Genomic DNA, 13,266 nt, shown 5'->3' with positions numbered 1-13,266 from the left:
TCTACCCATCTGTCCGTTGTCCATCCATCCCTTTATTCACATAATGGAGAGCTGCCTGCTTGTCACCTCCCTCTGTTTCTTTCGGAGCCCCTGTATTTCATAAAGCTCTGACTTGACTGTCTTGTCGTCTCGTCCGTGTGTACGTTGTCCACTCTTCCATCTGCAAAGTAGACCGCATGAGGCAGTCACATAACCACCAACACCTACAGCCCCAACGTTCTGGGTCTACAAGCAGCCAACCAGGCCTGGCCTAGAGGCCCTGTGTGCTGTGGATGGTCTTCTGCGGTGATCCAGGGGGTGGGGTATACAGACCTAAGGGCTGTTGCTGCTGCTGCTGCCCTCTGACAGGCTCTATGTCCCGCCCACCAGATCCTTGTCCACATCGGCTTCCTGACAGAGGAGTCTGGGGACGTGTTCAGCCCAAGGGTGCTGAAGGGCGGGCCTCTGGGAGAGATGGTGCAGTGGGCAGACATTCTGGCTGCTCTCTACGTGCTGGGCCACAGCCTGCGGATCACAGTCTCCCTGAAGGAGCTGCAGAGGTGAGTGCCAAGAGCCATTCACATGCTGGTGGGGGAGGGAGAGGACAAATGCTGTGCCTGTGCGGCCCACAGCCTGGAGGCCGCCCTCTGTCAGATGTTGGTCCTCCGCCCGCCCGCGTATCTGCTTCCCGCTCGCTCTTCCGAGCAGGCGCCTGTTTGTTTTCAGAATCCACGGAGGAAGTGTGCTTGCATAGCACCAGTCTGCAAGCTCTTGGTCTTTGCTGAGAAACTAGGGTCTGGGTTTGTGCTCACACACAGGCTCCTGCAGGATGCCTTGAGAGAGGAGTCTCCATATGCACATGAGATCCCCCCTCCCGCCACTGCTGTCTTCCTGGTGGGGTGGGCATAGTCTTCAGGGCGTGTGTTTGGGGCTCGACTCTTCCTACGAGGGCACTAGAGTTGACAGGTGATGCTGACTGCCAGTGCTGGGCTTGTCGAGGTCCTTCTGGAACGGTGGAACACAGACACACCCGCACCCTAAAAGATTGTGTGTGAGAACGGGGGGGGGGGGGTGAGGTGGGGTACGGAGAGTAGGAGCATGCAGAATACAAAAGAACTGGAGTGTGCGTGTGAGAGAGAGAGACAGACAGACAGACAAAGTCAGATAGGCAGTCAGACAGACAGAGGAGTACCAAAGGATAGGGATGAGGAAGTGGGGGCTGGGCTGTGCGGTTGAGAGGGGCATTAACATCAGCTAGCACTTTGGAGGGTCACCTTCAAGGCCTGAGTCACTCTATGGCCATGCTATCCTGTGGGCACAGTAAGGTTAAAAGGTGTCTCTAGAGCAAGTGACAGGGACAAGAGTGGACCCTCTTTGAAGGGGAGAGAGATGATGGGACCAGGGTGGTGCTGCATACCTATAGTGCCGACAGGGAGCTCTGGAAGCGGGCTGCTACCAGCTGAGAAGCAACCCTGTTGCCTCCAAACACCAAGGAACTGGGAAACTAAAAGGAGCCAGTGGGGAGTTGTCCCGGAGCCCTGGTCCCACACCCACAGGCCAACTCCTGGACGCAGGGAGGCAGACCACATCCCTTACTAAGGCATCTTGTAGGCAGTGCTGTGTGCCCAGTGGCATGGGCCACCTCAGTGCTGAGATCCACCTGCCCTGCACCGTGACTACCAGTACCCTCTGCCTGCCCTGCACCGTGACTACCAGTACCCTCTGCCTGCCCTGCACCGTGCCCTCCAGTACCCTCTGCCTGCCCTGCACCGGACCCTCCAGTACCCTCTGCCTGCCCTGCACGGGCCCTCCAGTACCCTCTGCCTGCCCTGCACAGGCCCTCCAGTACCCTCTGCCTGCCCTGCACGGGCCCTCCAGTACCCTCTGCCTGCAGTGCACACTATTCTTGGGCATGCTCATATGTAGCACTGCATAAAGACTTACATGGGTATGACTACTCTCACACCTAACTCACATACATGTGCACATGTGTCCATATAGCCTCTGCTCTCATGTGCACACGTTGTATACTAATGCTTGCTTACTCGTATGAGTATGCATGTTCAACACATACACACATGTTCCCTCCTGGCACCTCACCAGAGACTCAGTCCTTTCTTTCTCCCAGGCTTCAATTCCTGACCAGCTTCTGTGAATTTCAGTCCCAGGAGGCGCCTCACTGAGTTTTCTCAGAATTAAAGCTCAAAAAGTTTGGTAGGCATGGTTGGACCTGAAAGCCCTGGCCTTGGTCCCCTGAGGGATGTAAGTGTGAACTGTCTTGCTTTGACTGAACAGACTGGGTGTAAACAATCCAACCCCTCCTGAGGTCTCCTCAGGGAGATGCTTTGAAAACCTGTTGCCAGATACAACTGGAAACAACTAACAGTCAAAACAGAACAAACCCTCCTTCCCAGGGGCAGCCCAACTCCAAGATTAACAGCACCAGCCATGCAGGGTTTGTGCTGGGGTGAGGATCCTAGCCCCTGCTGCAGCAGACACCTGCTCGCTCTGCACACCAGCACAAGGACCCCACTCTTGTCACCCTGGCTGAGTGAATCTCAGTCATGCTCATGGATGTTCAGGTCAAGACGTCACAAAGCTCAGAGCTGTGACCTTTCTCAGCGGCCCCACCAAGTGCAGCCTTGGGGTTTTGAGGCTGGGAAACCATAGAATGGGGCTGGCTTTGCCTGGCTTGTGCCCAAGGGCTGTCCTCGGTGTGCCTCGGACAGGGCCAGAGGAAGGGCTGGGGCCTGGAATGTAGCTTAGCCTCGGCGGATTTGAAGGAGTGTGAGGGCTCTTCCTGAGGTCCACTCATGACTGGAAGAGCTCAGGATCCCCTTGGCTGCAAGGCCGAGAGAGGGGCGAGGCCTAGAGTGGGAGATTTGGACAAGGAGGTGCCTGCTGAGCTGGCTAATTTTGTCAACTTGATACAACCTGTAGTACTCTGAGAAGAGGGAACCTCCACTGAGGAATTAATTACCAAGAGTAGTATTTGTTGTGGGAGGGGCCAAGCCCACTGTGAGTGGTGTCATCCCTAGGCTGGTGGACCTGGACTCTGTGTGTGTGTGTGTTGTGGTCTTGTGGTCTCATACTTTGTTGGATATAAAGACCCTTTTCCCCTCACTGGAATTATAAGATTGATAGCTGTAAAAAGCGGGTGGATGCTGAGCTGAGGTCTTAAGTACACACCCTATCCCTCTGGCACTATAGAAACGCAGGCCTTTCATGGAGAAGGACAGTTGGGATGTGCTGTGGCAACATGGCTAGGTGGCTTAAACAAGAGGCTCTTCCTCATAGTTCTGGAGGCCAGAAGTCTGAGATCTGCAGTTACAGGCTGAGTCCTCCTGAGCCGTCAGGGTAAGGTCCATTATAGGGTGTCCTCGCCTTGGTGCGTGTACACATCAGCCTTATCCCCAGCTCCCTCTGCTTGGTCTCTTCCCTGCCTGTGTGTCAGCATCCAAACTTCACCCATCACAGGGACTCGGTCCTAGCTGGATATGGTGGTCACATCTGTAACCCCAGCACTCAGGAGCCTGAACTGAAACGGGAGAGTTGCTCTCTGAGTTTGAGGCCAGCTTTAGCTACAGAGTAACAGACCCTGTGATGGTTGGTTACAATTGTCAATGCGATAAAAGCTAGAATTTCCATGAGGACTTGTCTCAGAAAAGCTTGACAGGCCTTTGGGAGGAGGTTGTCTTGATTACTTTGATACGCATGAGAAGACCCAGCCCACTGTGGGCAGCACTGTCCCCTAGGCCGGGAGACCTGGACTGTTGGGGAATAGGGCGGGCTGGCGGAACACAAAGAGCACTCACTCTCTCTACTCTTGTTTATGTGCCGTAAGCTTCTGCCTCGACCTCCCCACAAGGATGGACTATAGCTGGAATGGCAGGCAGGCAAATCAACCCTTTCTCCCTCAGCTGCCTTTTGTCAGGATATTTTATCGTAACAGAAACGGGACTAGGACTGACCCAGGCTCATAAAATAAAATTGAGAAACGTGTCATAGTCACATGACGGAGGTGACTGACCCAAGTTTCTTTTAAAAAAAAAAAAAAAAAAACGGGCTGGAGAGATGGCTCAGCGGTTAAGAGCACTGACTGCTCTTCCAGAGGTCCTGAGTTCAAATCTCAGCAACCACATGGTGGCTCACAACCATCTGTAATGAGATCTGACGCCCTCTTCTGGGCCTCTGCTGTCTGAAGATAGCAACAGTATACTTACATATAACAATAAATAAATCTTAAAAAAAAAGTTTAAAAAAAAACAACTTTTTTATGTTTATGGGTATTCTGCCTGCACATATATCTGTGCACCACATGTGTGCCTGGTGCTTTCGGAGGCCAGAGATTCCTCCAGAACTGGAGTTACAGATGGGTGTGAACTTCCATATGAATGCTGGGAATTAAACATGGGTTCTCTGTGAGAACGGCCAGCGCTCTTAATCACTGGGCTATCAGCTCGGACTTCATTTTGTCCTCATTGTAAAGTTGTAAAGACACTGTTTCCAAATAAAAACACATGCTGAGAAACTGGTGGGGGAGGGAGGCAGTCAGGATGCAAAGTGAGAACCTTGTGGGGGGTGGGGAACGGCAACCTGTAACGGTATAGCCTGGAGAGGCCTGGACAGACGCCACGGGAGGATAGGACTGGAGGCATGGTCACCTGTTAGCCCTGCAGCAGCAGCAGGGCATGGGCAGTTGAGGGCCACTGCATTCTGAAAGCGCCCTTGACTACATCCAGACCCTGTGTGAGCAGGCACCGGGACAAAGACACGGCTTGTACACTGGTTGTAGCTCATTCACAGATGTTCCTGCCAGGTGTCTGGTCCATCCGCTGACTAACAAGAAGTCTGGATGGGTGAGCCAGGTTTTCTCTGTTCCTCGTGTTTTGGAGTTTTAATTAACCGGCTCACTGGAGGGATGTCTGGGGCAGTGTGCAGAATCCGCATTTGGCTCTTGTGCATCAAGACATTTCTAGATGACGGAGGCAGTGTGCGAGATGGCTGGCCCGTGAGAAGCGTGCAGTGAGGTGGTGTCAGACACCCACGCCTCGCTCCTGCAGTGCGGGCATGGGGAAGGGGATGTAAAGCCAGGGTCCCTGTCCCCTGGAGAATCCCGAGCCGTCCTCTTGGAGGCCTGTCTCCACAGTGGGCGTTGGAGAGGGAAGCCTCGCCCTCTCTCTGCCTGCCGAGAATGGGCAGTGCTCGCCAATTTTATTTGCATAATTTCAAGCATTAATAGTACATGACACGAGGAAAAACGATGGGCTCTTCCTCCATCCATGAGTGAAATTGGGTTTAGTAGAAAATTAGTTGACTTAACTGGTGAATGATGGAAGCCCGAGAGGGGCACGTTTCAACAAGGAAGCTGAGGAAGGAGAACTCTGCGGCTGTCAGTGTGCAGTCAGGCAGGGAATCAGACTCCAACCCAGGGACGCTGGCTCAAGGATCTCCCCTGCCCCCACCCTGGGAATATCAGAAGAGGGAACTACATCTTATTTGCCTTGTGCGCTTGGCTTGGCCAGCTGTGGCAGGTAGGCAGGCTTCTCTTTCCCGTGACAAATGCTCCAGAGTAACACTTTAAAAGGAGCGATGATTTATTTTTAGCTCATGCTGTACAAGGATCCTGTCCAAGCTCCTCTGGGCCCATTGATCTGAGCGTGAGGTAAGGCAGAACACTGTGGCAGTGCATAGCCAAGGCTGGGGCGTGAGGTGAGGCAGAACATTGTGGTAATGGGAGCCTATGGCCAAGGCTGCTCACATCAAGACTCCTGAGGAGCAGAGAGCAAGACAGGAAGGGGTTGGGGAGATGGCTCAGTGGGTAGAGTACTTAGCGCAGCGTAAGAGTGAGGACCAGAATTGGATCCGCAGAGCCCGAGTCAGGGAGCCTGTCTGTGATCCTGCTGCTCATGAGGTGGAGACTCCATCCCTGGGACAGGCTGGCCAGCTAGCAAGGCCAGCTGTGGTGACGAGCTCCAGCTTCTGGAGAGGATGCCAGGCACTGAGGCAAATGCCTTTAATTCCAGCACTCAGGAGGCAGAGGCAGGCAGATCTCTGAGTTTGAGGCCAGCCAGAGCCACACAGAAAAACAGACATAAAATAAAATAAAATAAAATATAAAGTGGAAGGTAATGAAGGAAGATACCTGATACCAACTTCCAGCTTCCACACGTGTGAAAACACACACACGTGGATAAAGTAATGGCAGGAAAGGAGGGAACAAGACACCCTTCACGGCACACTGCCAGTGACCTGCTTCTCCCAGCCAAGCTCTGCCTCCTAATCATTCTACCACCTCCCAAAATGGCACCACCAGCGAAGGAGCAAGCTTCAGACCAGAGTCTGTGGAGGACACTTCCTATTAAGCCATAGTACCAACTGAGACAGGTTCTGGGCTTTGAACCTGTGCAGATCTGGCTATGACTGTCTTGGACTGTTCTCAGTCAACAGGACATGGCCCAGCTGTTTCTCAGGAGATAGAACCAGAGCTGGGCAGTTGACAACAGTAACTGGGTGGAGCTACTGCCATTCTCTGAGGGGTGTTGTGGTTTGTCATCTTGACACAATCTTGAATCACCAGGGAAAGGAGTCACAATGAGGAATCATTAAGAGTAGGTTAGCCTGGCCGGGCGGGCGATGGTGGCACATTCCTTTAATCCCAGCACTTGGGAGGCAGAGGCAGGCAGATTTCTGAGTTCGAGGCCAGCCTGGTCTACAGAGTGAGTTCCAGGACAGCCAGGGCTACACAGAAAAACCCTGTCTTAAAAAAAAAAAAGTAGGTTAGCCTGTGGACCCAGATGTGGGAGATGATCTTGACTATGCCCACTGCAGGTGGCACCGTTCCTTAGGCTAGGGCTCCCACAGGGTCTAAGATTGCAGAAAGCAAGGTGAGTGTACGCATGAATGGATTCATTGCCCTCTGCTCTTGACCGTGGATGTGATGATTGACGGCTTCAAGTTCCTACCTTGACTTCCCCACAGCAATAGACTGTAAACCTGGGATTGCAAGCCTACTAAGCCCTTTCTCCCTTAAGTTGTTTTTGTCAGGGTAGGGTATTTTATCACAGAAACAGAAACGGGACCAAGATGGAGGGTGTCCTCAGAATTTATGTGTAAGAGACTTTCTCACCACAGTCATGTGAGTGGCACTTGGAATTGGGGTCTTAATGTGACCCCACACACCCCCACATTACACTGAGATGTAATGAGAGTTAGCTGGGTCCCCAACATTGGCATTAGTGACTTGGTAAAAAAGGAAAAGAAACCAAAGTTAGCACATTTGCTGTCTCACCAGATGGCGCCCATGTAAAAAAGCCAGGCACAACCATACTCCCAGTGCTATGGACAATAGAGGCAGAAGGACTTAAGGCCACCAGGCTCACTCCATGGTCACTGAGAGACCCTTGTCCCAAGGGAATAAGGCAGAGTGATAGAGCATGACACCTGACATCCTCCTCTGGCCTCCACATGTACACATCTGCTGGCATATAAGCATGTGTGTGTGTGTGTGTTGTTGTTGTTGTTGTTGTTGTTGTAGCCAGGCTGGGTAGTGGAGGTGCAGTGTTCAGAAACTCATCCTATTACAAGTTTTTTAATAGTTTTCTGAGTGCTTTGAATATTTCCTAATATATAAGTACTTAAGAGCAGGAAAAGGAAGGGAGGAGCCTGCTTGTACTTGATTTCATTTCTCTGCACAGTGCCCCGCCCCAAGAGGGTGTGGCTGTCTGTGGTTGACACTGATTGACCTTGTCACGCTCCAGCTCTCCCCTCCCTCCTCACTTGCTTAGGCTCCCTTTGCCTGTTAGTCTCTCCCCCATCCCTGGCTAGCCCCACCCGTTCTTCCTGCCTGGGGACCCTGGTGGGACATCACCTCCCTCCCCCTCATCGTGTCACCTGCCCAACAATTGGATACTGAGTCACTAGCCAGGGCCATTTGGCCTTTCCCCAGGCAGTGAATCTGGTCGATCTGGTCCCTTTGTCTCTTTGTCTCTTTGTCACTTTCCAAGTGCAGGACTGAAGCAGCCTTGCGAAGTCCTCCTCCCGGTTCCTGATGTTCGGAGCTGTGGGTGGGGTGGAGAGCCTCTCACACAGAGACCCATGCTTTGCTGGCCCCGCCACATGCAGGAAAGGAGAACTTCTGTTAGGGTGGGTGGGAGGGTGGGGATTGAAAACAGGCGTGTACCACTCACAGAAAATGCCCAGGTCTGTCTCCTCAGCCTCTCAGAAGGGACAGGGCTGGCCTGGTTGGACTTGGGGAAGTACTGGATAGCTGGGCTAACCCCTAGTACGCCCATAACTCAGCGTATGGGCGGTAGGATCAGATCCCTTGGAGTTGGGCTGTGCTGTCCCCAACTCTTCACTGGGATGCAGAGCCCAGTGGCTGGCCTCCTGTGGAATCTTTCTTTGGGCTTGGAAGCAAAGCCCTTCCCTCTGTGTGTCTCCCAAGACCTCCAAACAGACTGGTCCTTAATGAGGCTTTGTGGAGCTGCTCTGGCGAGAAAGAGCCCCTGGGACGGAATGCTCACCCAATTAAAAAGAAAACATCCCAATGCTAGGCTCTGCCTGAGAGAGGGTTCTGAGGGGCCAGCCTGGGCATCAGGAACTGAAATGGGTCACCCTTAGGGATGATGACCGCTGAGGGCTGCAGGTCTGCCACCGAGTCTGTCCTGGTTCTGGCAATATGGTGTGGGTGAGAGAGGCTGGGATCGTGCCTAGCATTAGCACAGCCGGGTTATATAAACCTGCCACTCCTAGAGTCTTCACAACAGTGGTTCAGTAGCTGGAGGGGTGAGTGTACGGCTTCCCGGGCTCTCCTGGGAGAGCCACGGTCCTATTCTTAGCCTTGGGCTTGCTTACTAGCAAAGAACATTGGGAAAGATGATGTTAGCCTTAGACAACCAACCTGCTTTGTCTGCCCAGCACCGAGAGAGCTCGCTTCCTCAGTTTCCCTTTATGGACCCTTGGTCTGTGGCCACTGTGGATATCTCCGAACCCTATTTCTGTGCTTTATTTCCTCTGAGCCACTCCTGTGGAGACCTGATTGTTCTCCTTGGCTTCAGGTCAGGACCTTTTAAGAGCACCTGAGCATGCTGGGGTGGAGGTATCCGAGGACACCTACCTTTCCAGGAGGTGGGAACCGAGGACAAGCTCTCTAGGATGACATCGAAAGCCCAATATTGGACAAAGGATGGGCAGCCATGCTGGCAGGAGACTGTAATTCCCTGTTAGCAATCTCCCTGCGTCCTAAACAGTTCCGCAGATGCTCAGTTAGGTCTCTGGGTTCCTCCATTACACTACCTGACATTCTAGGATGGGGACAATGACCTGGGGGTAGTGAGGGGTCATGGGATGGGGGAAGGGCAATGCCAGCGATGCTAAGGAAATGGGCAGACCCCAGGAGAGGCAGCACATTCCAGCCTGACTGGTCACGTAGTCCCAGCAGTGCTACACATCTGGGGAAACCCAGGATTCCTGGGTGCCCTTTAGCTCTGGAGCCAAAGGTATATGAGCACTTTGTAGGAGATCTCTTTAATTAAGTCCCTGCTACACACACACACACACACACACACACACACACACACAGAGGCAGACAGACAGACAGACATAGACACACACAGAGACAAACATACACGCACAAAGAGGGAGACAGACAGACAAAGACACACACAGAGACAGAGACAGACAAACTTAGACACACATACAGAGAGAAAGAGAGACAGACACACAGAGGCAGATAAACAGACAAACATACAGAGAGGGGGAAATAGTTCTCCCCAAATGTGAGCAGTATCTGGAGATTATTTCTAGCCGTGGACCAAAAGGCACAGCAAAAAATAAAGTGGAGGAGTTTTAGCTGTGGAGATGCATCTGTGCAAGGCGTCACGGAGGCGGGGCAGACAGCAGGGGAGTGCAGGGTCCTGCACAAGGCTGCCTGGCAGCTCCTGTCCACAGAGGTTTTCTCTATAGCAGAGCCCAGCAGAGTGCTTCCTACCTGCCCCACCCTATTCTGGTCTTCTAATAAAGCGAGGGGGCTGATTCTTGCTCTCTGCCATCTGTGACCAGCTGGGGCTCCCAGGCAAGATGGGACCCCGGTGCCTCTGGGAGGCAGAATGCTGGGATCTGGACATATGGAGGGATGGCTGTTTTAATTGTTGTAAAATGCACATCACATGAAATGTGTCGTCTTAACCATTTTACAGGGTACAGTCTAGTGGCTTTAAGTACATTCAGTTTAGTATGGGGCTGCTGTGCTTGGTCATTTTAGATCTTGCAAAATTAAGACTGTCCCTACTATCCTATAGATCTGTTTCTCCTTTCCCCAAAAGTCTAGCTATGTGTGTGCACATGCATGTGTGTATGTGTGTGTGCACCTGCATGCATGTGTGTATATGTGTATGTGTGTGATATACCTGCGTGCATGTGTGTGTGCATGCTGGCCCACGTGTACATATGCAGGGGCCAGAGTATGGCATTGAGTGTCTACTCTATTAAGCTACTTTATTCTTTAAACAGATTCATTTTTATTGACTTTGGTTGTTTGTATGTGTATGTGCCTCTGTGTGTGGGTATGTGAATGTGAGTTCAGGTGCTCAAGTCCAAAGAGGCCAAAGGCATGACCCCCTGGAGCTGGAGTCATAGGCCGTTGGGAGGCACCCAGAGTGGGTGCCGGGAGCCAAACTTAGGTCCTCTGCAAAGGCAGTCAGCGCTCTTAATCGTGGAGCCGTCTCTCTAGCCCCCTCCAGGTTGTCTGTCAGTTCACCCAGTGCTCCCTGAATCCTCCTGTTGCTACTCTCAAGAGCTGGAGTTAACGACCTCTGCTACCGTGTTCAATTTCTCTGCAATATCCATTTTATATTTATGAGTGTTTTGTGTGTATGTCTGTGCCCTGTGTGGATGCCTGGTACCTATAGAAGAAAGCATTTCTATCTCCTAGAACCACCTACTAGTCACCTCGTGGGTGCTGGGAACTGAACACACGTCCTCTGAAAGAGCGACAAGTGCTCTTAACCACTGGGCCATCTTTCTAGGCGCCAGGCCAAGCAAGTGTGTGTGTATGTGTGTGTGTGTACATGTGTGTATGTGTGTGTGTGTGTGTGTGTGTGTGCACTTTTTTTGAGACAGGATTTCTGAAAAATGTAGCCTTGGCTGTCCTAGAACTCAATCTGTAGACCAGGCTGGACTTGAACTCAGAAATCCACCTGCCTCTGCCTCCCAAGTGCTGGAATCAAAAGTATGTGCCACCACCGCCAGGCTCACACCGTGCTTTTAGATGGACGCTAGGATCACAAATTCAGGTATTGATGTTTGCTCAGCAAGTGATTTTCCACAGACCCATCTCCAAGCTGGGACTTTGTTAACGAACATCTCTCCCTGGGATCTGGAGTTAACTGGTTAGGCCAGGCCATCTGGCTAGAGAGCCCAGCACTGAGATTATGCAGGTGCACTGCCACCTCCAGCATTTTACATAGGTGCTAGGGAATGAACTCTGTTCCTCCTGCTTCACCACCTCTGCAGTCGGGACCCTGGCTTTTCTGTGTGGGTTGATTTGTGTGGAGCACAGAGGTGGAGGACTCAGGTGACTTGCGTGAGTGTCCGTGTCCTTGGGCTACCACACTATCCATCCCCCACCTTGTGTGTGTGTGTGTGTGTGTGCATGCACACTCGAGTGTGTGTAAGTCAGTTTTCTACCACCTTGCCCATCCTGAGTCAGCCTCCTGTGTGTTTAGATTCCACCCAAGTAAGTGGTCCAGGGAGCATCTCTCTGGCCACCAGGTTTGGCCTGCATCCTTTCAATGGGGCAACCTTTCCTTGGGAAGCTCCGAGCTCTTATTCTGTGCCTCAGGGTCTGAGGAACAAGAACTGGTCCTAGTGATGCAGAGGCGGCCGCGGAGTGTTCTGGCTGGGACTGTGCAGCTCCGGGATCCACCTCAGGCTGGAGACTGTCAGGCTGATGCTTTTTCCAATTCAAGAGGCAGCTGCAGCCAACCATTTAGTGTAAGATGGCCCATAAAGGTGCACTTGAATTATAGGCCATAAACCTACAGACCCCCTGGGCTCTGACCTTTCTGCTCCCTGGTACTCGGGTGCCTTTGGGAGCAATGACGCTCCGCCTGCCTCCCGTCAGGGAATCAGCGGAAGGTGAAAACCTGGTCCCTTGAGCAGGGTGGCTCCAGTGTCTCAGCCAGGAAAGACTCAAGGGGGGCAGCTTGGCTCCTTCTCCCCGTCCTTCTGCAGTGCTTCTCCAACTGCACACAGGGCCCTGGTGTCCAGTTGCCTGCAGACGCTCCATTAGATGCTGCCTTCCCTCTGGGCTAAACTAGAATGTTCTGCAGGATGAAGCTCCCACACCTACGCCCACCCTCTCAGGATCATTGCATCCAATGCCTCTTTATTTCTGTCTGGAGAGAGTCCTCTTCCTGATGACATTATTGGGCAAGATCCTGAACTCAGTCCTGAAATCTCAAAGCTGGCCCGCTCTCCAGGAGCCCATAGTTCAGGCAAGGTGATTGGGGTAGCCATTAGGTAAGTCTTCCAGTACAGATGACAGGAAAGAGAGAGGCAGCTGGAGTTTTGGTTCCAAAGTTGTCACTGTGACTAAAACAATGGACAGAGTTGAGGGGCCTTCTGACCCCAAGGACTCTGAGCACCTTCTGTTTGGAGATCTAATGATATGTATAAAAATGTGCAGTGATAACTATTGCCTTTCTAGAGAAATGGGCAAACCTTATTGAATGCTGTTTAGAGTGCGGGGGCGGGGGCAGTGCATTAGTTTAAGTTTAAACAGAACAAGCATGAGGACCTGAGTTCGAATCCCAGCACCCACATAAGAAGTGATGCTTGGCAGCCAAGCAGTGGTGCCACACACCTTTAGTCCCAGCACCAGGAGGCAGGCAGATCTCAGTGAGTTCAAGGCCAGCCGGTCCACAGAGCAAGTCTCAGGATAGCCAGGGCTACACAGAGAAACCCTATCTCAAAAAGCAAAAACAAAACAACAACCAACCGGCCAACCAACCTGATGCTTCAGAGATGTGTTTCCACGGGGGCTCTACATCCGGTCGGGGTAACAATGGAGACTAACCCTGGAGGCCGGGTGTGGTATCATATATCTTACACTCAGCACTGGGAGAGCAGAGGCAGGTGGGTCTCTCGGAATTCAAGGCTAGTCTGGTCAGAGCTGCAGGCCAGCCAAGGCTACCTAGGTACTGAGGCCCTGTCTCAACCAAACCAAACCAAAACCAAGGAAATCTGGGGACAGGGGGACACACGTTGCCTAGGGGCAACCAGAAA

At 52.2% G+C, this 13,266-nt stretch overlaps 1 protein-coding gene across 2 annotated transcripts in view; it reads left to right on the top strand.

Annotated features, from left to right (window-relative positions):
* The window catches only part of Mgat5b (alpha-1,6-mannosylglycoprotein 6-beta-N-acetylglucosaminyltransferase B), a 66,710-nt gene that overhangs the window by 27,744 nt on the left and 25,700 nt on the right, over window positions 1-13,266 (top strand). For both annotated transcript variants that reach the window (XM_052195803.1, XM_052195802.1), the window contains exon 8: window positions 370-539. In XM_052195803.1, coding sequence (XP_052051763.1) covers window positions 370-539 — 170 coding nt within the window. The remainder of the gene's footprint in view (window positions 1-369; window positions 540-13,266) is intronic.

The sequence above is a fragment of the Apodemus sylvaticus genome, chromosome 10, assembly GCF_947179515.1.
Source record: "Apodemus sylvaticus chromosome 10, mApoSyl1.1, whole genome shotgun sequence".
In the NCBI taxonomy this organism is placed as follows: Eukaryota; Metazoa; Chordata; class Mammalia; order Rodentia; family Muridae; genus Apodemus; species Apodemus sylvaticus.
Note: the sequence above shows the minus strand (reverse complement) of the source record. Positions and strands in the feature narration are given on the sequence as shown.